Source organism: Pseudonaja textilis, chromosome Z, assembly GCF_049901715.1.
Source record: "Pseudonaja textilis isolate UNSWEBS1 chromosome Z, rPseTex1.2, whole genome shotgun sequence".
Lineage (NCBI taxonomy): Eukaryota > Metazoa > Chordata > Lepidosauria > Squamata > Elapidae > Pseudonaja > Pseudonaja textilis.
The window spans coordinates 64448094-64473666 of record NC_142008.1 but is presented as its reverse complement, the minus strand read 5'-3'; the positions used below and the strand labels follow the sequence as shown (position 1 = coordinate 64473666).

At 39.0% G+C, this 25573-nt stretch overlaps 1 protein-coding gene across 1 annotated transcript in view; it reads right to left on the bottom strand.

The window, feature by feature from the left end:
- BMPER (BMP binding endothelial regulator) overlaps nucleotides 1-25573 on the bottom strand; it is a 534092-nt gene that overhangs the window by 267990 nt on the left and 240529 nt on the right. The window contains exons 7-9 of the mRNA XM_087918003.1: nucleotides 18642-18741; nucleotides 6999-7108; nucleotides 3410-3550 (exon numbers count right to left, since the gene is read on the bottom strand). Coding sequence (XP_087774129.1) covers nucleotides 3410-3550; nucleotides 6999-7108; nucleotides 18642-18741 — 351 coding nt within the window. The remainder of the gene's footprint in view (nucleotides 1-3409; nucleotides 3551-6998; nucleotides 7109-18641; nucleotides 18742-25573) is intronic.

Genomic DNA, 25573 nt, shown 5'->3' with positions numbered 1-25573 from the left:
TCCTTTCTTAATTCAATTACATATCTTTTTCTAATGTTTAAAATCTTTCTAATCAATGTTTTTATACTTTCATCTGTCCTGTTTACAATTTCATATTATCTTTTCACATAAAAAATTTTTTCCCCTGTAATTACTAGACTGGAGTGTAACACCTTTGTATCTTATTTAAATCTTTAAATCTTTAAATTTTAAAATTTATTTAAAATTTAAGTTACATCTTTACAGTTATAATATTCATTTTCTAACCTCTATTTTATAACACATACCTATTTTCAATTGAATTCTGCTTGGTTCATTCCCTTAAAATACACACTAAATTCTTAAAAGAAAAAAGTATATATGTATATATATCTGTGTATATATGTAAAACAATAGTAAATGGAATAATTATTCTATTCATGTACAGCTCTGCCATTAATATTAATAACAATCTTTTACATTTTTATTTCTTTTAACAAACATTACCTAGTAATATCGGTTATCTTTCACTTTAATCATCTATATTTCATATTTTACTTATTACTGTCTTTAAATAAAAAACCAAATAACAGTTATTAACAGTAGTCAAAAAAGTTATTATTCTTATTCAAGTTCATCTTGTCAACTGATAAAAATGTTCCATGTTTATTTTCAGTTTTTTTAAATGTTCTTTTTAAATCACTGAGAGCCTTATTTTCCTTACAAACAAATATTCCACTACACATCAATTTTTTCTATCACTTTAATCATCTAACATATTTTCTAACCCTTTTCTATTTCTAATAGAACAATGCTATCCCATGCACCCTTGCAGAATCCTCTCCTTAAGTTAAATTTTAACCATTGTCTCTGTGTCTTTTAAATAGGTTTATACCTTTAATTCTTGTATGTTTTTCCTGTACTTCTATATCTTGTTTCTGTCTTTTGTAGCTTCTTTTCCTTTCCCTCTTCCCTCTCTTCTTCTCCCTCCCCCTTTTATTCCTTTTCTATCTGATTCTCCTTTCTGTGATCCTCCCTTCTGCTTTTTCCTGATATTATGATTACTTTTTAAGTTACTCTTTTCTTTGGTTGTTGCTTTAGTACTTTAGTTTTTAACTCCTTTCCCCCCCTTTCCCTTTTTTACCCCGCTTAATATTGCTTGGGCATTGAAGATGGCTTCTTCGTTGTCCCTCCCTTCTTGTTCTGCCAGCGTTTCTTGTTGTTTTTCATAGTTCAAGATCTCCATTTCAAGATCTCCAAAAATTGAAATGCGAAGCCAAAAGATCCTCTTCCATCTTGTGCTTCTTCTTTTTGTTCTTTAAGTTCATTTTTTACTTTTTTACTGTTCTTTAAGTTGATAATTTTTACAAAAATTACTTCAAGGAGTGATGCCATTTTAAAAAATTTTAAACAACCCCCAATTGATTTTATTTTATTTCATTAGGATCCTCCATCCAAAGGAATCATCCAATAATCCAAAAGTGTTTCTTGCTTCTTTTCTCACTTTCTCTTTCCAGGGGCTTTGTTATCTTATAACACGGTTTCAGCTACAATGTATCTTTTGCAAGCCTTGTTAAAATTCCACTATCAATTTTTTTTTTAAGTTCCAGGTGTTCTCCTCCATTTTCCAGATTCCACTCTCTTTTTTTCCTTTTTCCCTCCGCTGCTTTCTTTCCTTTTTTAAAGGAAGTTTTTAAATTATCCAAGAATCTTTATCCCTTTGACACTTTATTTTCAGCTAGAAATAGCCTATTAATGTCAAAGTGGATTAGTATCAATTTCTTACTTGAATCTATTCTTCTTAATGTTCCAAGTCAGTTAAAACTGTTGATGTTAGAGGGAAAAAAGCCAATTCCGTTTCCTTTCCCTTTTTCTTTCGCAGCTTAAAATCTTTTTAGGAATAGTATTAGTCTTTAAAATTCAGGTTCCAGGTACCTTAAATAGATGTTCTCCATTCAACCTGGTCAAACTTTCTCCTTTAAACTTCCTCCTGCATAATCTTGTCCGGTCAGGTTCTTCTTTGAAATGGCCATTTCTGACCACCACTGTAACCGCCTTTGGGAAAGGGAGTAATGGCCAGCCGAGGAGGAGAGATGTGGCTCTCCTCAACCCTGCTGATGGCTCCCCCTTCTTCACCACCTCTACGGGGTGGCTTCAGCCCTGAATCTGGGCAGCTCGGGGCGCTCCAATGGCTAGCATGGATCAAAACCGTGGATGATCACGATTTCGGTCTGTCGTCGAAGACGCCCAAACCGGAAGTTGTTATCCATCATCTCTTGATCTCTTTGGAGTTCCATCATCTGTTAGCTTCTCAATCATCTTTTTCTTTCTCTCTCTTGGAAACTTACATTTTTTATAATATTTTTGTTCCCACTAAATATTCCTTTTGAATTGCCCTTTATCTCTTTTTGCTGCATCTTTTGTACACCCATCCATAAATCATTCTTTTTTTGAGAGAGAGAGAGATTTTTGTTTTCTCTCTCTGGGCTTTCCCTTTCTTGAGGAGATTTTCCTTTTTTCCCCTCTATTCTGTTGTAAGCTTTTAAAGTATTATTTACTTGGTTCCAACTTATCACTACTTTCTCTCCACCATCTTTCTTGAATCTCACTTTGATTTTTTCCCTCCATTACCTCTTCTACTTTCTGATCTATTTCCCAAATATCTCATTCCTCTTCTTCCCCCAATTGTTGCAGGCTCTCCACATTCATTTTTTTTTATCTTTAGGCACTCCCCTTGTCTCAATATTGTTCTTTTTAGTTTCACGCATATCTTTAAGCATCAAAATTATTACTTCATATCACTCTATTATCACCTGGTATCACCTGAATTTTATTACAATTCAGTAAAAAATTATTCAATATATCTCTAGAATTCCAATGACTCAATATTTAAATACTCCCACCAATCCAGTTATTAGTAAAACTTCATTCTCATAGTTATATCTCCAAATCCCTTAAATTTATAATTTTTTAGAATTCTTTAGTAATTTATAGGCTTTTGTTTGTCTTCCCAATTGTCCAAATTTTAAAGTCTTATTTAATTTTCCTTCTTTCCTCTCTTCTTCTATCCTTTTCTTCTTTGACCTCATGTGATGTTCTATTAGATAATATTAATAGTTCAAATCCAAATTAATCCAGTGCTTTCTTCAATCTTTCAAGTCCTCAGTTCAACAACCAGTTTCAATAATATTTAATTGTTAAATGGAACATCATTCCATTTAAAGAGACAGCTGATTGGTCATCTGCCTGGGGAAAATGCATCAGTGTACTCTACCAAAGGATTAGCTAATTTTATAATTTCATCAGTTTTACTGCATTTTTACATTATGTTCATTTGGTTAAAACATCAGCAAAAATAATAATAAGAGCATGATTTTGAATGTACTACAACTTGTTAAGAAATCAAATGGTCTAATGAAGTGATCCTGAGACACAATTTAAGAATGTGTACCTGGAAAATTTTATTTCCAAACTTGCACACTTTTGTTTCCTCAGAAGACACATATGAGAGGCACTCCTTGCAGCACTCTTCTCTGACTTTGATACAACCTCTGGGAGGGGAGCACTTTTTCTTACATACCACAGTGGAATCCTGCATGGAAATAAAAACAAATGAGACTCCAGACAAGTAACAAATTGATTCCCATGTTTTGGATTCAGTTAGCTAAAACTGAATATATTTAGAGATTACCAATTTATGCTACTACAGAATGGTTTAGCCACATGAATATTTATTTATTTATTTATTATATTTATTATATTTATTGAATTTATATTGCTGCCTATTCACCCATGGTGACTTGAGGCAGCTTACAGAATGTAAAACCATATTAAAAAATAAAATAAAATAAAAACTAACAAAAAGAATCAAATAATAAAGTACAATAGAACAAAATCTGGAATAAATAAATAAATAAATCATCCCCCCAACTCCCACCCACCCACCCTGACGAGAGGAAATCACACGAGCCATTTGATGGGCTCCATTCCGCTCTGGGTTCCCAAGGCCCATTGGCAGAACCAGGTCTTCAGCACCTTCCAAAAGAGTATTAGCAATGGGGCCATTCTAATCTCTGGGGAAATGATGTTCCAGAGAGAGGGAGCCACCATGGAGAAGGCCCTTCTTCTGGGTCTCACTAGGTGTATCTCTCTCAGGGATGGGACCCGCAACATTCCCTGCCTCCCCGCTCTGATGGGTCAGGGAGATATGACCGGCAAGAGAAGGTCCCCCAGATAACCTGGTTCCAAGCCACGAAGGTCTTTAAAAGTGACAACCAGCCCTTGAATTGCACCCAGAAGTAAATTGGCAACCAATGCAGCTCCCTCAGGAGAGGTGAAACATATGCACACTGGGGTCTGCACAAAACCATGCAGGTCGCTGTATTTTGCACCAACTGAAGCTTCCAGATATTCTTCAAGGGCAGCCCCATGTAGAGCACATTGCAATAATCAAGACGGGAAGTGACCAGGGCATGAGTGACTGTGAAAAGGGATCATTGGTTCAGGAAAGGGCATAAATGGTGCACAACTCCAGTTGCGCAAAGGCCCTCCTGGCCATGACCACCACCTTCTCTTCGAGCAGGAGTTGTGAGTCCAGAAAAACTCCTAGATTCCAGACATGGTCTGTTTGGGTCTAGTGCCCCACTATCCAAGACCAAATGTGGCAATTCTCCTTGAACAAATGAACCCAAAACCCAGAGTCACTCGGTCTTGCAAGGGTTTAGTTTCAACCCGTTGCTCCCCACTCAGCCCCTAACAGCCTCCAGGTGCTGAGAGAGGGAGGACACAGCAACACTTAACTCACCACAGGCCGAGACATATAGCTGAGGATTATCATGATGGTGAGGGATAATCTCACCCAGTGTTTTCATATATATGTTGAACAGGAGTGGAGAGAGAACCAAGCCCTGCGGAACCCCATAAAGCAGAGGGCGAGGGTTGGATCTCTCACTTTCTATCAACACTGACTGAGAGCGGCTGCAGAGGAAGGAAGTGAACCAGGGCAGCTCAAGGCCTCCCATCCCCCGAAGCCATGGTCAATGGTATCAAAAGTCACCAAGAGGTCAAGTAGAGCAAGGATGGGTTCACTACCTCCATCCTGCTCCCACCAGAGATCATCCAAAAATGTGACCAATGCCATTTCTGTCCCAAATCCAGGCCTGAATCCTGACTGGTAGTGGTCGAGATAATCCGTTTCATCCAGAAACCTCTGGAGCTGCTGCACAACCACCTTCTCAACCACCTTCCTCAAGAAAAAGAAGATTGGAGACAGGTCAGAAATTATCCAACAAGGTGGAGTCCAGTGATGGCTTCTTAAGGAGAGGGTGCACCACAGCCTCCTTAAAGTACTGGGGAACCGTTCTCTCCTGTAGGGAAGCACTAATCACCATCAGAATCTACCCATCTGTCACCTCCTGGGAAGCTTTATACTACTATTTGTTTCTTTATCACTATACCTTGTACTTCCCAAATTCTTAGCACTACATGGGGATCCAGAAATGAAATTATTGCTAGACTTTCTTTTCAAAATTAGCTTTTGTGTGTTCTTGGGGCCTTTTAGTGGCATTAATGCTTTCCAGTGCTGGTTTTAGGATTTTAGATGTGCTCAACCAGAATTTTCAGCCTGGAAGCTGAATAATCATTAATATTTGTTGTTGTTTCCTATAAAATGACTCCAGATCACTAGAACAGTGTTATTCTTGAATTAGCACATATCTGAAATGTCACTTCCGGAATGGATTTCAGTGGCTCTCTTTCAACCAGCATCAATCTCTAGTGTGAACCTTGCTATTCATATGAAAGATCCAGAAGCATCCTTCTCAAGGCAGACTTATAAATGAGGCCAAATGTTAGTCAGGTAAGGTCAAAAGCAAAAGGCTTGAGGGGGATCCATCATGATAACAATGCACAGTTTTCCTGCTGAAAAACAAATGGCTCTTGACTCAGATTTAGATTTTAATCTGCTCCATATATAAGCTTCAGTCTTCCAGTTGGCAGTTTTTATTTTCTTTGTGCTAATAGTTTTTCTAGTAGCTGAAATAAAAACTATCTTATCAAAAGCTATGTTCTTGAATCCCTGCCCATGAGCCTTTTAATACCAGTATCAGCCTGGAAGGAACAAGGCAATTGATAATACATTATACACTTATCTGTATTTTTTAGGTAGATCTCAAAACCAGATAAAACCTCTGCACTATATTTGCCACTATTTATGTAGGTTAACTGAGTAACAAAATGGGTGATTAAACTTTATGTTTAAATTCTTCTTGCAAAGCACTATATGAATATTTGTGTATTATAAATATAAATATATGCCAAATCACTCTGTCTCAGCCCTAGGAAAAGGTAACAGCAAACCACTTCTGAAATGCTGCCAATAAAACTGTAGGGACTAATCTAAGCAATCACCAGGAGTCAACAATAACTCAAGGGCATGCACAAAAATATTTCTTCTGATTGCTCAGGACTCTCAATCCCCCAAATGACTCTTCACTAACTTGACATACTAATAGTTATTTGATTAGTTCTTTGGTTTGAACATTTTCTTCTAGAACATTTATGACAGCTGCCCAGAGTCACACTTCAGAGTGAGATAGCTGGCATATAAATGTAATAAATAAATAAATTACTGGCACATAATCAGAGTGAGTTGTCAGAAGAAAGATGGAATAATTTGGCTTCTGCCATCACAGCATAACCAAGCAAGGGCAACCCCATGAGGAGAGCTGTCCGCATTCAGACTATGTGTGCCTCTTCCACAACTCCCTGAGGGATTGTTTGCCTGCCTCTGAAGACAGCAGCATGTACAGGCAAGTTTTATATATTTTTGGTAATGCGCAAAGTACTTTAAAACAGGAATCAAATATTTATACAGAAATAATGCGTGTTTCCAAGGTTTCAGTTCTTGAAATTACCTAATCCACTGTGACTTATGAGAAATACCTGTCATATTACAAATGGCAGCAAATTCCTTAGTCTCAAATTACACAAAATTTATCATATAAAAAGGATACTATGGAAAATAATTATTAATGTCTCACCCTGCATGTACATTTAGTACAGTTGTCATACATGAAGGAGGCTCCATTGTCATAAACATCACTATGAAAGAGACAACTTCCAAATGGGAGATCAAACACTTTCCTCTGCCCTGCATAAAAGTAAGAGAAAGAGAATGCAGTTAAAAGGAAAGTGTTACCTGCAATCAGTGGTGGGATTCAAATTTTTTTACTACCGGTTCTGTGGGAGTGGCTCAGTGGGCATGGCAGGGGAAGGATAATGTAAAATCTCCAGTCACAGGCGGTATTTGCCGGTTCTCTGAACTACTCAAAATTTCCGCTACCAGTTCTCCTGAACTGGTCAGAAGCTGCTGAATACCACCTATGCCTGCAATGTATTATTGCTTGTGTAAGTCAGTTTTATTTTATTGTGAACTAGAGTAAACCAAATAATAAAAGCGGTGTTAAACCTATGATAGCATAATTTCTTTATCCAATGAGTTCAACACCTTTTATTCTGACTAGCAATAGCATTCTGCAGGGTCGGGTAAAACTATTCTCCTAAGCTTTCTACTCAAGTCCATTAAAGAAGAAAAAGATGAATCTAAAATTTATTTCTATGCTAGCCTTCTTCAATTTGACACCATTCAGGTATGCTGATAGAGTTTAGAAATTTCAGATGCAGAAGGTAAAGATACTATATCTCAGCTGCAAGAATCTGAACCCCTCAAGGATAGCAATGGTCAATTCTTTGATTGTCATCAGGTGGTTGACCACAATTTTGGTGCCCAGAAACAGTAGTCTTAACTGAATGAAAAATATTTTTAATGTTTTTTTAATTAGATATTCATGCACTCCTTTCAAAATCTGGACAACACCAAGTTGGTAAAACTGCTTTAAATTTTTATCCTCATATTAATTTAATTTTGTCACTATTTCTGACAAATGTTGACATTTCAGAATTGAAATAGCAGAAATAGCTGTATTGTGTAAGACATGGCACAAACAGCAAAAAGAAAAAAAAATGTCCAACATGTTTTCTTCTAGCAGAAACACCACTGCAATAGGGCAAGTGTGATAAATCAGATAGCCGCTAAGAACTGCTATATTTACTTGTCAGCTCAGAACCTGCTCTCCAAAAAATTATTTTCAGATTTCACTCTGCTGTTTCACAATAATGGAAATAAAATGGAATATTATCTGAATAAGTTTCTTAGGAAGCACAGGCTGTCATCATATTCTGAAAAATAGTCTGTGAAAGTGATATATGTATCCACAAACTTCGTTCTACAGCTTGTTTTGGCAGAGCAGGTTTTTAGTATGTTTCCTAATTTTCAAATGTGCAGAAAAATACAGCTAAGTAGCTAAGAATATGTTCCAGCTTCATTTATCCATTGAATACCCAGTGTAATCATATGGTTCATTCAGAAAGTGCAGAAAGCAGGATAAAGTCAATTTGCAAAGAGGTCAGATCCCTGTGTTTGTTAACTTATAAACAAAGCTAGAAGTTCCTCAACATCTTACATCTTTGATGAAAAGAAAATACTATCTTCCAGTCCTGCTGCTGATTTTTTTTTTAAATAACAGAAGAATAAATATTAACCAAACAATGCCTGTTGCTAATATTGAACACCATGAACTTCCTCTCAGGATGAAGCCTCTAAATCTGCTCCCAGAGAAATTCAAGGCATAATTCTACATTAGTAGTCCAAGGAAGTATATATTTTGGCCCAGTCACTCTCTCTAAGCACAACCTACCTCACAGGGTTGTTGTTCTGGGAATAATTAGAGGAAGGAATATTAAATACGTTTACTGCCTTGAGTGCCTTATAAAAATAATAAAGCCAGAATATAAATAAACCATAAATTAAAAAAATCATCTCCTGCAACAAGAGACATATGAACATGGCAGCTTTCTTCCTGGTAAAGAATCTTAATTCCATCTAAAAAAATGCTAAACTGGCAGACATCATTATATCTGTAATAGTGAATTTGTACATTAATTGGGCATTCTGTAGAGAAACACATCTATATTTTTGTTATGGACCCAATTCTCTCAGCCAATTCTAATAAAAGTCATTTCTAAAGAAAGACCATGTATTTAGTTTTCTGCTTTCTCACAATGAGAAAAAAAGGAGGAGAAAACAGAAGTGGAAAAATTTGATGGGGAAATGATGCTGCAGAATTCTTGGGAAGATAACTTGTAAATGCATGAAATGCTAAGGAAGAAAGTTTCAGAATCAATGGTTTCTATGAATGCAGACCGATTCTAAACAATTAGGAAGACAAACAGATCATATCTTTAGAATTAATAACATATTTGAATAACATACTCCTGAGGAGCTCCGATATCTCAGAGCTCCTCAGGAGTGAAAGAGCAAAGGTTTGCACATTCCCAATACAAAGGGGATGAAGATCAAGCTCACTTGTGTCAGATTAGGAAAGTGTCACAAAATAATTCCTTGCATGCTAATTCCATGAGCAAATAAGTATATTCTCAATGAGTTGATATAAAAATAGTGATTATCAGCAGCTAGAGTATGATGTATATCGAACAGTGTGGCTTTAATAGTGTGTCAAATTTCTTCTGCTGATGAGCAAACTGCAGTGATTAAGCTGAAAATAATACTACACAACCTTAAAATGATTCAGGACATCATGCAAAATAACATATTTGATGTAAAGTTTGGTGATAAAAAGCAGTAATTTGTCAGTGTATAAGAATTCATGAACTGGGATAGACATGGCAACAAGTCCGCCAATGAGGACTATTTGGTGACTGAGACACAGGATTTGTTGTGTGAGCCATGTGAGACAGTTTGGAGCTTGGGCATGGCTTAGCTTAAAAGAGTATAAAATAGTTCATTTGTCTTTGCTTTAGTGTTCTAGTGCTTCTTCTTGTACTTGTTACTTCTTGTCTCTACCGCATTGCAAGAGCTGCATGGATATTATATACATGCATCATGTTTTATATTATTGTATATAAAGAAGTTTCTTCTATATAATGAATCCCGCTGAATTATTTGTTTGTGTGCTGGCTGGATTGCTACAAACTGCGAAAGGTTATGGGCCCCTCCCAGCCAGTCCAAGAACACAGTAAGACTGAACTGTAATCAAGCTGAGTGACTAAGTAAGGACCAGCCTCTACCCCTTCAAAAAATAAGTATAGATTCTTAAAAACTTTGTATTTCAAAAGGAATATTTTATTGCAGAGGGGTAAAAGTAAGTCAAAATTCAAAGCAGGATCTTAGGACCCTCATACAACTAGCATAAAGGGAATTAAAAAACCCTTCCAACAGTCTGATGTGGATTCCACCAATCTGCAGACATGAAGATGTTATTATACTAGCATTTCTAAAAATGCAGATAAGGAAAGTTTCTCAGGGCTATCTTCTGGTGCTGCAATCCACATGGCCCCTTCTCCCCTTGCATCTCCTCAAGAGGTGAGAATTTTCCAGGCATTGGGGCACAAGGCAACGGTTGTAAATCATGTAAAAGGTTATACAAAAGACAGCATAAGAAATAGGATACTTAGGCTATATAGAGAGGAAAAGAATTAAATGCATCAAATCCTCCCCCACTTTCTTCCATCGAAGAATGGCAGAAACACAGATCTGACATATTGCCCTCCTCAAAAAAATTAATAAATCCACCTGGAATACATAAAACATATATTATATTAAGAATTAGGATGGTTTGTGAGGGTATTTCAGGTGGAATTTCCATAACAATGTGGGGGCTTTCATTTTAAAAGGGGGGTAGGTGTTTCCATGCTACTAAATATTGTGTGGAGCCCTAATGAGTGTGTGAGTCAAGGATATCTTTAATTTCAAAATGTTGTTCCCCTTCCACCATAATGGGGGTTGGAGGTGTGAGTAAAGGGGGGTCTGAGCTTTGAAGTGATTTCTGGTTTGAATAGGCTGCAGTGAAATACTGGATGCACCTGTCCAAGTGTCTTAGGAAGTAGGAGTTCTTCAATGATGGGATTAATGATTCTGGTGATGGGAAATGGACCAATGAATTTTGGTCCCAGTTTCTTAGAAGATTGTAATGATTATAGAAAATTTGAAGATAAATATACATGGTCCCCAACTTTGAACAGTTTGGGTTCACAGCGTTTTTGTCAGCTTGAGCTTTGAAAGCTGCTCAAGCCTCTTGTAGAGCTAGTCTGACCACTGGCCAAGTGGTTTGTAAATTGTTTATCTACTCCTTAAGGGAGGAGATGTCCGGTTCCTTGATGGGCTCTGGCATGGGGTTGAATTCTTGTCCTGTGGCTGCTTGGAAAGAGGTGAAATCAGTGCTATTGTGTACAGAGTTATTGTAAGCTACCTCAGCAAAAGGCAACAGATCAGTCTAATTGTCCTGTTGGTAGTTAATAAAACATGTTAAACATTGTTCTAATATTCCATCTGGGGGTGATGGAAAAAGCTCAAACCCTGGGCAGAGCCTAAACGGTTTAAAAATGTCTACCAAAATTTGGAAATGAATTGTGAGCCCCTGCCTGAGATAATCCATTGAGGAGCTCCATAGAGGCAATAAATATGCACTAAAAACATTTTTGTTAATGCCTTGGCTTTTGGGATCTTCTGGAAGGGTATAAAATGGACTTGTTTTGAAAGGAGGTCCATTATAACCCAAATGACTGTGTTTCCCGCACTTTCAGGCAGCTTCCCTATAAAATCCATAGAAGGTTCTGCTATGTCTGTAGGAGTCCTGGGGATTTTCCTTGTTGTCTTTTTACAGCTGCACAGATAGGACAGCTAGCAATGTAGCTCTCAATGTCTTTTTTAAGGGATGGCCACCAAAATTGTCTTTTGATGAGGTGCAGAGTTTTTACACATCCAAAATGTCCAACTATTTTGGAGTCATGGCATTGTTTCATGAGGTCTCTGGCTGGCAGGGACATAAAGTTTGCTCTCTACCCAGGCTAAACCGTCTTTAAGTAAACAAATATTTTTGTGAGCTTGGAGCCAGTCATTCTTAAGTAGCACCTCCTAAAATTTGGAAGACATTGCATTGTCCACAAGTGATTCTTTTTTCCCCTTATGCACAGGGGATCACTTTGGCAGCTACTTGGGTTGGTTGAAGTATGGGTTTAATAATTTCAGTCTTTTTGCTGCTGTACTGGGGTTTCCTGGACAGGGCATCAGCCAATAAGTTTTTCCCTCCTGGAAGATACTTGAAAGTGAAATTAAAGCATTTAAACCATTGCACCCAATGTACTTGTTTGGGGGAGAGTTTCCATGGAGCTTTCACAGCTTCTAAATTTTTATGATCAGTCCAGATTTTGAAGGGGATTTTGTTACCTTCTAGGAAGTGTCTCCATGTGAGGAGTGCCTATTGCATAGTATATGCCTCTTTCTCCCATACAGCCCATCTTTGCTCGGTTTCTGTCAGTTTCTTGGAAGTATAAGCACATGGTTGTAACTGTCCACGTTCATTCTCTTGGAGTAGAACTGCTCCAACTGCTACATTGCTGGCATCTGCTTGGATGTTTGTTTGGGGTCTGGGTGTTTTAGGATTGGTTCTGCTTATGAATAATTGTTTAAGTTTTTCAAATGCCGTTTGGCATTCCATCATCCAGTTAAGGGGTTGCCTTGGCTCCTGTCCCCCCTCCTTTTATTTTTAATAAGCTTGTAATGGGGAGGGTGATATTCGCAAAAGCCAGAATGAACTGATGGTAAAATTTTGCAAAACCCAGGAAACTTTATAGTTGTTTGTGGATTTTGGGTGGCTTCCAATCGATAACAGCTTTTACTTTTTGTGGGTCCATCTCTATTCCCTTGTGGGATACTCTGTATCCCATGTGATCAATTTTCTCTTGGTGGAACTCACATTTAAAGAGTTTTGCATATAGTTTGACAGCTTGGAGTTTCGTGAGAACTGCTCAGACTAGTTTTATGTGTTCTTCTTTTGTCTCGGTGTAAATTAAAATGTCATCAACATAAACTAGGACCTCTTTGTACAAATGTTCATGGAGCACCTCGTTAATTAATTGCATAAATATGGCAGGGGCTCCTTGTAATCTGAAAGGGAGTACTTTAAACTGGTAGCACCCCAGCAAGGTGTTAAAAGCAGTCATCCACTCCTCCCCTTTCCTAATTTTGATGCAGTAGCATACTTCTCATAAATCTAACTTTGAAAAAAAAAACCTTTAGAGGTGGCCAGCATGTCCTTCATAAGGGGGAGCAGGTACATATTTTCCATGCTGATAGTGTTCAGGTTTCTAAAATCCATGCAGAGGCATAAGATGCCATCTTTCTTTTTGCGGAATAATACTGGGGCTATTTTCGGTAGATGGATTCGATGAAACCCCTTTTTAGATTTTTGTCGATAAACACTCTGAGTTCATCTAGTTCTCTAGGGGACATGCAGTACATTTTTGGTTTTGGGAAGTTTAAGCCCCCAGCAGGATTTCAATGGCACAATCCATGGCACAATGAGGTGGGAGTTCATCAGATGCTTCCTTGCTAAATACTTTGGCCAAATCCTGGTATTCTTTGGGGATGCTAGTGGGCTCAGCAGGTTGGCCAGTCATGGCTATTTCCCTATTCTCTTTTTCTTCCTTTCCTCCCTCTGGGATGATTGCAAATGTTACATGTTTCTGGAATTGTATGGTTCCTCTTTCCCAGTTTATTTCAAGGTTCCACTTCCATAGCCATGTGAGTCCTAGGGCCCTTCCATTCCTGGGATTACAATGAATGTGAGGATTTTGCTATGGTCCCCCCGTTTTATTTGTAATGTCTCCCCGCCCGGCTACAATCCTGTCTAATTGGCAGAATGCAATTTGGTTTTTCATTCTCCTTAGGCGAATTCCCAATCTCCCTACTAGGGTTGAGATTCAGGTACACCCTGAATCTAGTAATGTTGCTATTTCCTCCCCTTTCCCTCAGCTGGGCATAAACACTCTTAGGGTTTGGGTGAGCGGTTTGATTGGGTCACTTACCAGTGGATAGCCTTCCAGATCACTTTCGGAGTGGCTCAGGTCTTCTTGGGGCACTGGAGTTTCTTCCTCTGGGTTTGGAGGGCAACGGAACCCCACAGCTTCTCAGCTTCTCAGCACGGTTTCTTTTCCTCAGTGGTTGGGTTTCGCAGGTTTCCCCCCGATGGGTGATCAGACTTTCTTATGGGGTTTTTTGAATGGCACTCTGCTGTGCGATGCCCTTCCTTCCCACACTTAAAGCAGCCAGATTGCCTTGGAGGCATTCCAGATTGGGATTTGAATGGCTCCCGCTTCCCCTGATGTGGGGATCTTCTCCAAGCTCTGCCAGTTCTGTACTGGTTTTAGGTCATGTTGATCTTTGCCTCCTCTGCCACCAGCTACCATTCATGCCAATGCAGGCCAGGCAGACAGTGTACAGGTCATTATTGAGTTAATCTTTGAACCAGCAGACTAAAATAACTTCTGGCTAGTCGACTCAGCTGGCCATGTCATGGAATTCCTTGGTGTATTTGGCTACAGGGTGATGGTCCTGCTTTATGACCCTAATGCAATCACAGGCTTTGCAATCAGCAAGGGTGTCTTCAAAGTGGTGGCATAGGGCTTTCATGAATCGATTGAGATTCCACAGCTCTGGAGCATCGACATTGTGGAGGGTCATCATCCACCTGGCAAATGTACCTTCCAGGGTTAGGATGACAACTTGCACTCATGCCCCCTCGGTTGGGAAGTTCCACCCATATTCTTGCATATAGGTGAGGACTTGAGCCAGGAAACCCCCAACTTCTGTGGGTGTCTGTTGAATTTTACCCCCGAGGGGGAAATTTTTTCTTCAGTTGTAGGTCCCTGGGTTGGCCTGGGATAATCCCCAGCTCTGGAATGGGAAGAAGTCAGGTACCTGGCATGGCTGCTGGTTGTTTAGCTTGGTCGGTCACTCAATCAGCCTCAGCTGGATCAGGGGTGACGGCTTGGGCTGCCTTGGTTGCTGGTTCACTCGTTCTCCTTCATTGGTGAGCTGGTTCATCTTGGAGGCTGAGGTTTTCCAGGGCTTCTCTCACAAGGCAGTTTATGTACCGCCTCAATGTATTATATGCCAGTGGTTCCTCAATCAGTTCTTCCTGATTATTCCAGTTTCATTTTCCATCTGGGTTTATGGCTACTGTGCATAAAGGTTACTCCCCTGGCTCTTCCATCCCATCTCTCCCTTTGTCCTATGCTGATAGACCATCTGGGCTTCATGGAACTTTTGAAGACAGCTTCAATGTCTTAAATAGGACATATGGAGCCAGTGTTGGGCTGAGTAGTTGTCGAGGTTTCTCTCCAGCGCTCAGCTTCCCCTTGCTCACTGCTTTGTTTGGACACTGTTGCAATGGTAGAGTAAAATTTGGGATGAAAAATTTTTTTCTCTCCAGATTGACCACTACTGCAGATCCTGCTTTATGTAAGGACCAGCCTCTCCCCGCTTCAAAAAATAAGTATAGACTCTTGAAACTTTGTATTTCAAAAGGAATATTTTATTGAAGAGAGGTAAAAGCAAGACAAAATTCAAAGCAGGATTTGAGGTCCCTCAGGTCATGCAACTAGGATTAAGGGAATTAGAAACCCCTACCAACAGTTCGATGTGGATTCCACCAATCTGCAGGTGTGAAGATGTAATTATACCAGCATCTCTGAGAAAGCAGATAAAGAAAGTTTCTCAGGGCTATCTTCCAGTGCTGCAATCCACATGGCCCCTCTCCCCTTACATCTCCTCAAGCGGTGAGAATTTTCCAGGCATTGGGACACCAGGCAACAGTTATAAATTATGTAAAAGGTTATACAAAAGACAGCATAAAAAATAGGATACTTATGCTACATAGAGAGGAAAAGAATTAAATTCTTCAAATCCACCTCCCCTTTCTTCCATTGAAGAATGGCAGAAACACAAATCTGACAGTCTTATAAGCAAAAGAGAACAAGGCTGAGAAGGCTTGCAGAATGGCTGTTGAGTTCAAGGAGAGCTCTTTGCTTCGATTGGGACAGAAGAATTATATTATTTGGACTGCAAAAATTGAATGATTACTGTAGGCTAAGGTGCTCTGGGATATTGTTATTAATCCACCTCAGCAGCCATTAGCAGCTGCAGATCAAAGACAGCATGACAAGGCACTGGCCTACATCATTTTATGTTTGGAAGATGAACAATTCTTGAATGTAGCTAATTTAAAAACTGCAAAGGAGGTTTGGCTGAAATTAAGTAGTGTGCATGTGAGTAATTGCATATTGTGCAATTATTGAGACAATTGCACAGAGCCCAGCTGCTACCACAAGAGAGTGTAGAGAAGCATTTGCTGCACATGCAGACTCTGTTTATTGAGTTAGAACAACGTGGAATGCAGATTCCTGAATCTCAGAAAGTGGTGTTGGTCTTATAACAGTCTTGATGAAATGTGGGACATTGCTTCAGCCATTTTTGAATGCAATCCAGAAGAGGAATTGCGTATGGAACTCCTAAAGCCTGTTTGATTTCTGAAGAAAACAAATGCCATTTTAGAAGAAGCCACAAGGAGAAATTCCTAAGATGCAGACCCAAGGACCATAGAGAGAAAAGCAACAGACAGGATGTCTGCAGAGACTAGAGTAACAGAAGAGACCAGATTACAGCCCAGCTTGGAACTTCTAAGAAGAAAAAACATGAACAACAGCAGTGTTTCATAAGACTCATTTAAAGAAAGATGTTTACAAGGAAGAAAACAACAAATAGACAAGCTGCTGTTGCAAAAATTAATTATTGTAATAGCAGAGATAAATGGTTAATAGACAGTGGGGCTAGTTAAACAATTATTCATATTTCTAAATTGTTTTCAGAATGGATCCAGAATGGAGGAGATGCAGTAGCCTTGGTGAATGGCCAGAAGACTAAAGTCATAGGAAAAGGCAGTATGCTGATTCCATGTCTGGAGGAAAAGTTTAATAACATATGTGTGCCTGAAATGAAGCATAATTTGTTTAGTGTCTCAAGTCTAGAAAACAAGGCTTTGAGACCACATTTGTAAATGGGAGATGTCTCATAAAAAGAATTGGAGTGTATGTGCACAGGGCATAAAAATGGAAAATCTTTATGTGTTGCAGGGACAAAAGGTACAATGTGCCCAAAACATTTAGAAATGTGCACAACATGATTGAAGCATTCATCTATTCCACAGAAATCTTGGCCATGCCAGCTTCAGAGTTTTGCAAAAGTTGCAAAAGTTTAGAGAAGGACTAAATTTGAAAGAGTGTAAGGCATACTTGGACTGTGCAGTACGTAAACCATCAAAGTCCAAGGCATTCCCAGTAAGCAAAAGTAGCACAACGCAGACAACAAGAGCTCTAGAGCTGGTACATGCAGATTTGATGGAGCCAACGCAAGCCAGTTTGAGAGGAGCAAAGTATGCACTGGTCATTGTAGATTACTATAGCAGGTTTGGTTTCTGCTATTTACTAATAAGTAAAATAGAGGTGCTACAGAAATTTAAGCAATGGGTAAGCTTCATAGAAAGAAAGTACAAACAACAGGTATGTCAGCTGCAAACTGACAGAGGTTCAGAATTCATGTCAGCAAGTTTTCAACAGTGGTCAGGACAGTTAAGAATAAAACACAGATGCACAAATCCGTACACAGCAGCTGAGATAGTGTAGAGGCAGAACAGAGTCTTAAAACAATGAAAGACTCACTGCTGGAGGATTCTGGTCTGAATAGGTCATATTGAGGTAAAGCCATGTTGACTGCTAATTATTTAATCAATAGGCTATAGAGTTCATTTATTAATAATACTCCATATGCAGTGTTATATGGGAGAAAGCCATCTCTGGTGTTTGGAGGCAATGCATGGGTGCATATTCCAAAAGCAATCAGGAGAAAAGGTAATCCAAAGGCTAGAAAGCTCAGGTTTATGGGCTATGAGCTTGGCTTTAGATCATTTGAAAGGTTAACATCCCCCTTTTTCTGGGCTCTGGTGAGCATTGGAGCAGCCAGTTGCTTTGTAGGAACAATAGGATGGATCATTTCTGGGCAGACATTGTAATATTGGGGCAATCTAGATAGAGAGTCAGCCATAAAATTTCCCTCCCCCGGCAGATATTTTAATGAAAAATTAAACCGCTTATAGTATTGTGCACAATTTTTGTACAAAAAATTAGAGCGCTTGGCACCCCCTGGGCTTAGTTGTTTTCTTGCAGATATTTTATAGATAACTATATAACTGACCAGATAACATATTCAGTGCTAGAAAGGAATGGAGTTTGCTTTCTGTTTATATAAACAATTGGAACCTAACCCTAATCTAAAAGTTATGGTATGTTTTTGTAATTATAAAAATAGAATCAAGATCTAACCTTACTTCTTATAAATAAATAAGAATTTATTTCTTATAAATAAATAAGGAAAACAAATTAGGACCCTGTGGTGCTCTAAATTCAGTCTACAAAAAAATGGCTCAGAATAAATGGAAACAAGAATGTAGAATGTAAAAGCAACAAACGTTTTAGAGATTTATCTGAAAGACAGCATAGCCTTAATATAAATATAATATAACATAATATAAAAATATGCAATATGTTATTTTCAATAATGGCAGTCCATGTTTCACAGAATCAACCTGTTCACCACTCTGTTTTGACAACACAATGCAATTTAAGGAATTAGCAACATATTTTCTAAGATGTTATGGATTGTGCAGGATGTTTGTTCTCAATGCAGTATTCTTTTGAAAGTAATCACTCACCTACGCATTTTGGGCAACACTGCCCAGAAGGTGTGTGACTGAGATGTTGAGGACATGAAAGAATGGGACACACTTCCTGTATACAATGTGTCCTTCCACCCTAAAAACAAACAAACCCCAAAGGATATTTAGAAAACAAATTCATGCTATGGTATAAATAGACTGATTTAATATTTCGTCAAATACACATTAACAGTTAAGAAAACAATAGAACTCAATTGCATGATGTACAAGTTTTCATGATTACAAATGAAATTCAAGTAAGACAAAATATTAAAACCTCAGATGAAATCACTAGATATCTAACTTCATCATCACTATATCTGGCTTGGGATTGCACTTTTTAAAGCATATCGTGGGACCTTCCCAAATGAATAAAATTGAATTCTGCACCCAATGTAATATTCTGTGCTTTTGTCAAGCTGTGTGTATTCAATCTTTTTATGTCTTTAGATTCACCATGGATGGAATTTCTTTCTATAGAAATATATCCCTTCTACCCCTCACTGGATGTATGTCTGGATTTTTTAGATGAGCCATTTTCTATAAATTCATTTGTTTTTTATAATTTGGAGGTCGTTATTATTGCTTAATTCTACACTTTTGTTAATTAGCACTTTCAGCTTTTTACAGTTGTAGATAATTTAAAATTAGTTTATGGATTTAGTATCGGATGCTTCATTATATTACTATTATGCAGTGAAAAATTTGGATCTGAACAGCACAAAAGGTTATGTAAAAACAACAACACATGAATATGTTTAGTGTTATAACATCAGCCAGTCTCATTATTTTTATAAAACTATATTGAGTTCACCAGCACAAGGAAGAATCTCTCTTCTAGTTTTGGAACTTAATGGACTGCTCCTCCACCCCAGGCATGCATTTTCAAATGGCTGCTTGAAAATGCATGGCTGGGGCAGAGGAGCGGACCACTGTCATGCCCCTGTTGGAGACTGACTCTGAGGGAAAGGAGGAACAGCTGATAGGGAGTAGAAGTGTGGCTCGGGAGGTTGTGGAAGAGGCTGGGGAAGGGCAGAAGCTGGCTGGGTAGTCAGAGGAAGACCCAGGTCCAACCCCTCTCCATCCTAGGGCATACAGGGAGAAGAGGATAAGGGAGAGACGGAAATGGCATGGTCTATGGGGGAAGAAAGGGACTTGATCCTCTTCATGGGCTGTAACTGTGAGAACTAGTTAAAAGGACGGACATGCGTATGGGCCAGTGCTGGAAACAAAGCATGGAAATATCTCAATTTTGTTGTTCCTCTCTGAGTTTGGTGTCCTTCCCAGTGTATGTTCCGATATCTGTGGACATCTTCAAGCCCTTATCTTGTCTGGTTCTCTTAATTGTTTCAGTGTGGTCTCTTTATAATTTATAAGCATTTTTAGTTTAAATGGCATTTCCTCCTTCCTAATTGTTTGTGGGGGAGTTTTTTTTTGTCTCCATTCAAGGATATTTGCAGCTTTGAAACAAAGTGAAGGAATAAAAGGGGCTTCATCTGTTTTGGGGATTTTGTTTATTTTGTATCCCACCCTGGGTCATCTCAGCCTCCTTTAAACTGCTTCAAGGCTGGCTTTCTCATGGGCACTGGAATTACCAGGTTTCCCCACCCAGTCAGCTTGCCTTTCCCTCTCATTCTAGGCACTGATTCCCCCCAGCACCCTACACACATGGGTTAAAGTGCCTGGAGTGAGAGGGGAGCGTGGACTGACTGAGCAGGGAAATCTGGTACTTCCAGTGCCCATGAGGAATCCAGCCTTGGAGCAGTTTAAAGGAGGACCACTCCTCTGTCCCAACCACATGTTTTTCAAGCACTGTTTGAAAACACATGCCTGGGGCAGAGGAGTGGTCTGTTAAGCTCCAAAATTGCTCCAAGGCTGGATTCCTCGTGGGTACTGGAAATACCAGCTTTCCCCAAGTGGGTTAAAGTGCCTGAAGTGAGAGTGGAGCACAGGCTGAGAGGGGGGAAAAACTGGTACTTCCAGTGCCCATGAGGAAGCCAGCCTTGGAGCAGTTTAAAGGAGCCACTTGAAAATGCATGACTGGGGTGGAGGAGTGGTCTGTTAAGCTCCAAAACTGCTCCAAGGCTGTATTTGTGGGCACTGGAAGTACCAGTTTTCCCTGTGTATGTTAAAGTGCCTGGAGTGAGAGGGGAGCACGGGATGACAGGGAGGAAGAAGTACCAGACTTTTAGCACTCATACAAGGCTTGCAGCAGCAGCAACAGTTTGGAACTTGTTAAGAAGGACTGCTGCTCCACCCCAGGCATGCATTTTCCAAACCCGGCTCTGGCTGCAGGCATGCGATTGTGAGGGCATGCTTTTCCTTTTGCTCAGAAGATCAGCAGGTAAAAGAGCGGGTACATGGCAAGGAGGAAGCCACATTGTAAGCTCCGTGGAGTTTGTGTGTGGGCTGCATGAGGGGCCTAGCAGGGAGATGCATTCCAGTCCCCACTAGGGGAGATGATCTTGCCTGCGGGAAAGATTTGGCTGCGGGGGAGGGAGAAGGGAAGGGTCAGAAATTGTGCCTATTGTGTAGGTTGCTTGGTAGTGAGTTTGTGATGTTTTGGGTGGTCGGCCGTGCAAAAGGCCGGGGCCATCATTTGCACGTGTGTGTGTGTGTGTGTGTGTGTGTGTGTGTGTGTGTGTGTGTGGCACATAGCACTGCAACTGGACTATCGCTATCCCTAGGGGGGTTGCTTCTGATCCTGATCTGATAGGCATGGAAGTGGTTTATGCAGGGCAGGCCACCGTGAAAATTTTCCCCCATGCACGTGCGTGGGGTGGGGGAAATCCAGACTTCTAAGTTTCAGATTTTGTATTATGTATAATCTGCCTTTCAAACTTGGATAGACAAATGGACAGATGGACAGACAGACAGACAGATAGACAATCTGGCTTCCAAACTTAGGTAGGTAGGTATTGGCTAAAAAAACCTCCCCCGGATTTCAAAATATTTTATCCAGATTTTCTTTTACTGCTTTTTAGTTTTACTTTTTTCACTTTTATTTATATTTTATCATTCAGATTTTATTTTATATTCCATTCTTAATTTGAATGTCGTTGGAAAGAACTTTATGCTGTCTTCCAATATATTCTCTGTACTGTGAATAGCCACCAACACATTAATGAAGTTCACTTTATCTTAAGTATTGCTTTTACAACTCTGTAGTTTTTCATCTGTGCATTTTAGAAAGTTTTGGTGTAAAAGTAAGAACTTAGAGTGTATTCATACTGTAGATGTTGTTGGAAAAGACCCTGTTAGTCTCTGATAGCCAAATATCAGGTAACTCCATTTCAGGCTAACAACATCCTTCATCATTTTAGCTACTTCATCAGTCAGATGAAATGAGATTAAAGTTTAATGTCTTTTTATACTATCTATTAAACTGAAATGGGTCTAATAGATTCCTACTATAGAAGTAGTCCCAGTTGTTACACCACAACTGAATCCAAAGCTTCTGTTGCTAAGCAAGACAATTGATAAGTGAGATTTGCTCCATTTTATGACTATAATTGTTAAGTGAATCACTGCAGTTAAGTTAGTTCATTTAATGACCATTTGAAGTTACAATGACACTGAAATGACTGCTTTTCAACTTAATGCAGCATCCTCATGGTCACATGATCAAAATTCAGATGCTTGTCAACTGGTTCATATTTATGACAGTTGCTATGTCCTGGGATCATGTGATCAACTTTTGCAACCTTCTGACATATTCACTTAACAACTGTGTTATTAACTTAACAACTGCAGTGACTTACTTAACAACTATGGCAAGAAAGGTTGTTAAATGGGCAAAAATTCACTTAGTACCAAAGGAGCAGCTCCTCGTATTGTGGCTGCTGCAATGAATATGAGCAGCCCAGCCAATGTTTTGAGCATAGTTAACATCTCCAGCCCAATGAGTTCTCCATTAACACTCACCACACCTGTCAATTTACCAACTCCAGTTACTGCACCAGTGAACATCGCATATCCAGTCACTATCACCTCACCAATGAATCTGCCAACACCAATGACATTAGCTGGTCCTTTTAATATAGCCATGAGACCTGTGGAAAGCATGCCTTTCCTTCCCCAGGCATTGCCAACCTCTCCCCCCGTACTTAAAAAAAAACACCTAGAGCAAAAACTTCATGCAATATTAAAAAGAAGAATAGAAAAGGAGGCTGCTGTGTATTGTTTAATATACTGCTAAATTGGCAAATTGGTGGAAAAATTGGTGGAAAAATTGGTGGAAAAATTGGTGGAAAAATTGGTGGAAAAATTGGTGGAAAGCCTGATGCCCAAGACTGGCCAGCAAGCTCCATTCCTCAGTAAGCACTCTATTTAAAAGTACTCGGCAATCTCCAATTCCTCCCATCCTTGGCTGGCATGCCAGAAAAGAGTTCATTCCTCGGAAAGCATTAAATTCAAAAGCGCTCTATTCAAAAGCACTTGATGATCTGCAATTCCTCCCATCCTTACTAGAAGCAAGACGGTAGGGCTTGCCAGCACCAGGGGCTTGACGATCATCCTTGTAGGGCAGTGAGACGGTGAGATTCATCCCATCCTTGCGGGGAAGTGAGCACTGGGAGCTGTGGGTCAGTCTTCAGATGTTTGCAGCCAGGGTGTGAAGCAGACTGCTCCACCCTGCCACCCCTCCTTCCCTCTTCACCATCTCCATCAAAAAAAAGGGGGAAACTAAAAGGAATATTGCTAATCTGGACTCCTTCATTAAAAGGACAGTAAATTTGGACTCCCAATAAGTAGAGAAATATTGTTATATCTGAACTCCTATGAAGATTGGAAGCAATTTTATTTCCTGTGATAGAAGCAGAAGTAAATTGAAGCCAGGAGCAAATGCTTAATACAAATCTAAGTCTACATAGTAAAAATGTAAACTGTTCGAATTACCAGTGCAAGACTATCTACATGCCTTTTTTTCTTAAAAGCAACAAACTTTGAAAGTGTATTTAAATTGAGTGGGAAGGGGCCCAGAAATCCCATTCATCAAGGGGAAAAAACAAAAATTTCCTGTTGCCTCCATGTGAATTGTTCTGTTTGTCTCTGCTGAATCAAAGTCTGCTTGCAAAAGGGAGAGAATTGAGGCGAGAACATCTAATCTTTCCCCAGACTTCAAAGACAGAAGAATGGTTGGTTTCTTCTGTACAGGAACAGGAAGTAACCAATAAAAAATCTCTTGCATTCCTTTGCCTCCATTGAAACAATCAGCCTGCGAGCTCCAAAGTCATTAATCTTTTCTTTGAGAGGAAGAAACGGGCTGTGATTCCCCCCTTTTTTATGACAAAATGCAAATCCAGCCAACACTTTAAATCAGCCATCTCCATAGAAATGGTCTGTGTTTCCCCCCTAAAGAGGAAATTCCAACATTCCACCAGCAATTTAAAAAAGCATTTTCTAATTCTACCTCATTACCTATATCAATGATTAGATAATCAATTTCTAAAAATAATAAATTTATCAATTGTTTAATTGATTTATTGTTTTAATTGATCAGTATGATTAGAATGTTTAATGCAAATAGTGTGATTACTGATTAATGTAAAAAAAATCAGGATTAATGTAATTTAATTGATTAGTAAAATTAGTGATTTAGTGAATTTAATTGAACAGTGTATTTAATGGTTAGTGTAATTAATTAGTTAGGCTGATAGTTGCTTAGCATAATTATTTGACTAGAGAGATTATTGTAATTGATTAATTGGTGTGGTATTGGCTATATTGATTACCGAAAATTGTTTCATTAAGCAATCTAATCAACGTACTATCTCAACAAACCCACCATGCCAGTAAAAAAATCCAGTACCAAACCACAACCTAAAGAGAAAAAAATCCCCACCAATGAACCACAAGACTCCTACACATGCTTTATATGCTTTGAAATGCTAAAGGTTAATGAAAATTCCATCAAATGTTCTCTATGTGAAAAATACGCTCATCATGACTGCCTGGAATTATCCAAGCAAATGATTCAATTCCTAGAAGCATCCAATCATGCATTTCCATATTTCTGCCCATCATGCAAACCCAAACTGGACAAACATATAGCCCTGTTTGAAAGAGTTGATTCCATAGAAACACGAATATCATCCCTTGACACCATAGTAGCATCCCTCAACACTTTAAATGAAACATTAACTAACCTTGAAAAAAAAGACACAACACAAAAACCTGAATATCCAATAGCTACAAACCAACAACCACAAAAAACATAAATCCAACAAATAATGATATCCCAATCCTCGTCAGAGAAGCTGTCGAGTGTGAATGAAAGCAACCTAACGCCATCTTATTTGGTCTACAGGACATCAATAATAATGATGATATCACAATTGTCCGCAACATCATCAGCGACTATCAAGCATCAAACATCTCCCCTGATGAAATACTTGACATTTCCCGCATTGGCTTACTAAATACGGCTAAATTCGACATCATATTTATCTGTGAAACATGGCTCAACGCATCTCTCCCTGACTCCATTACCTCAGTAAGAGACTATCATGTTTACCGATCTGATCGTGAAATCTGTAGAGGAGCTAGTGTTGCTATCTTTTATAAAAAGTCCTTGCATCTAAAAAACATGCAAGTTACCCAAAAGCTTGCTCTTTCTGAGACCATTGTCTGTGAACTGACCTTAAATATCACATTTCGGTTCTTACTATGTTACAGAGCCCGATTACGACATCGAACATGTAAACAAGCTAAATACACTACTAACGTGGGCAGCATCCTGCCCACACGCTTTATCTTTCTTGGTGACTTCAATCTACCTCATATTAACTGGACCCTAAATGAATGTAAAACTGAACCCATACATGCAACCTTCTACAATGCGGTAACGAATCTGGGACTGGAACAACTAGTAACCAACAATACTAGACTTAACAACTGCCTTGATCTCATCTTCTGCAATAGTTTGAATT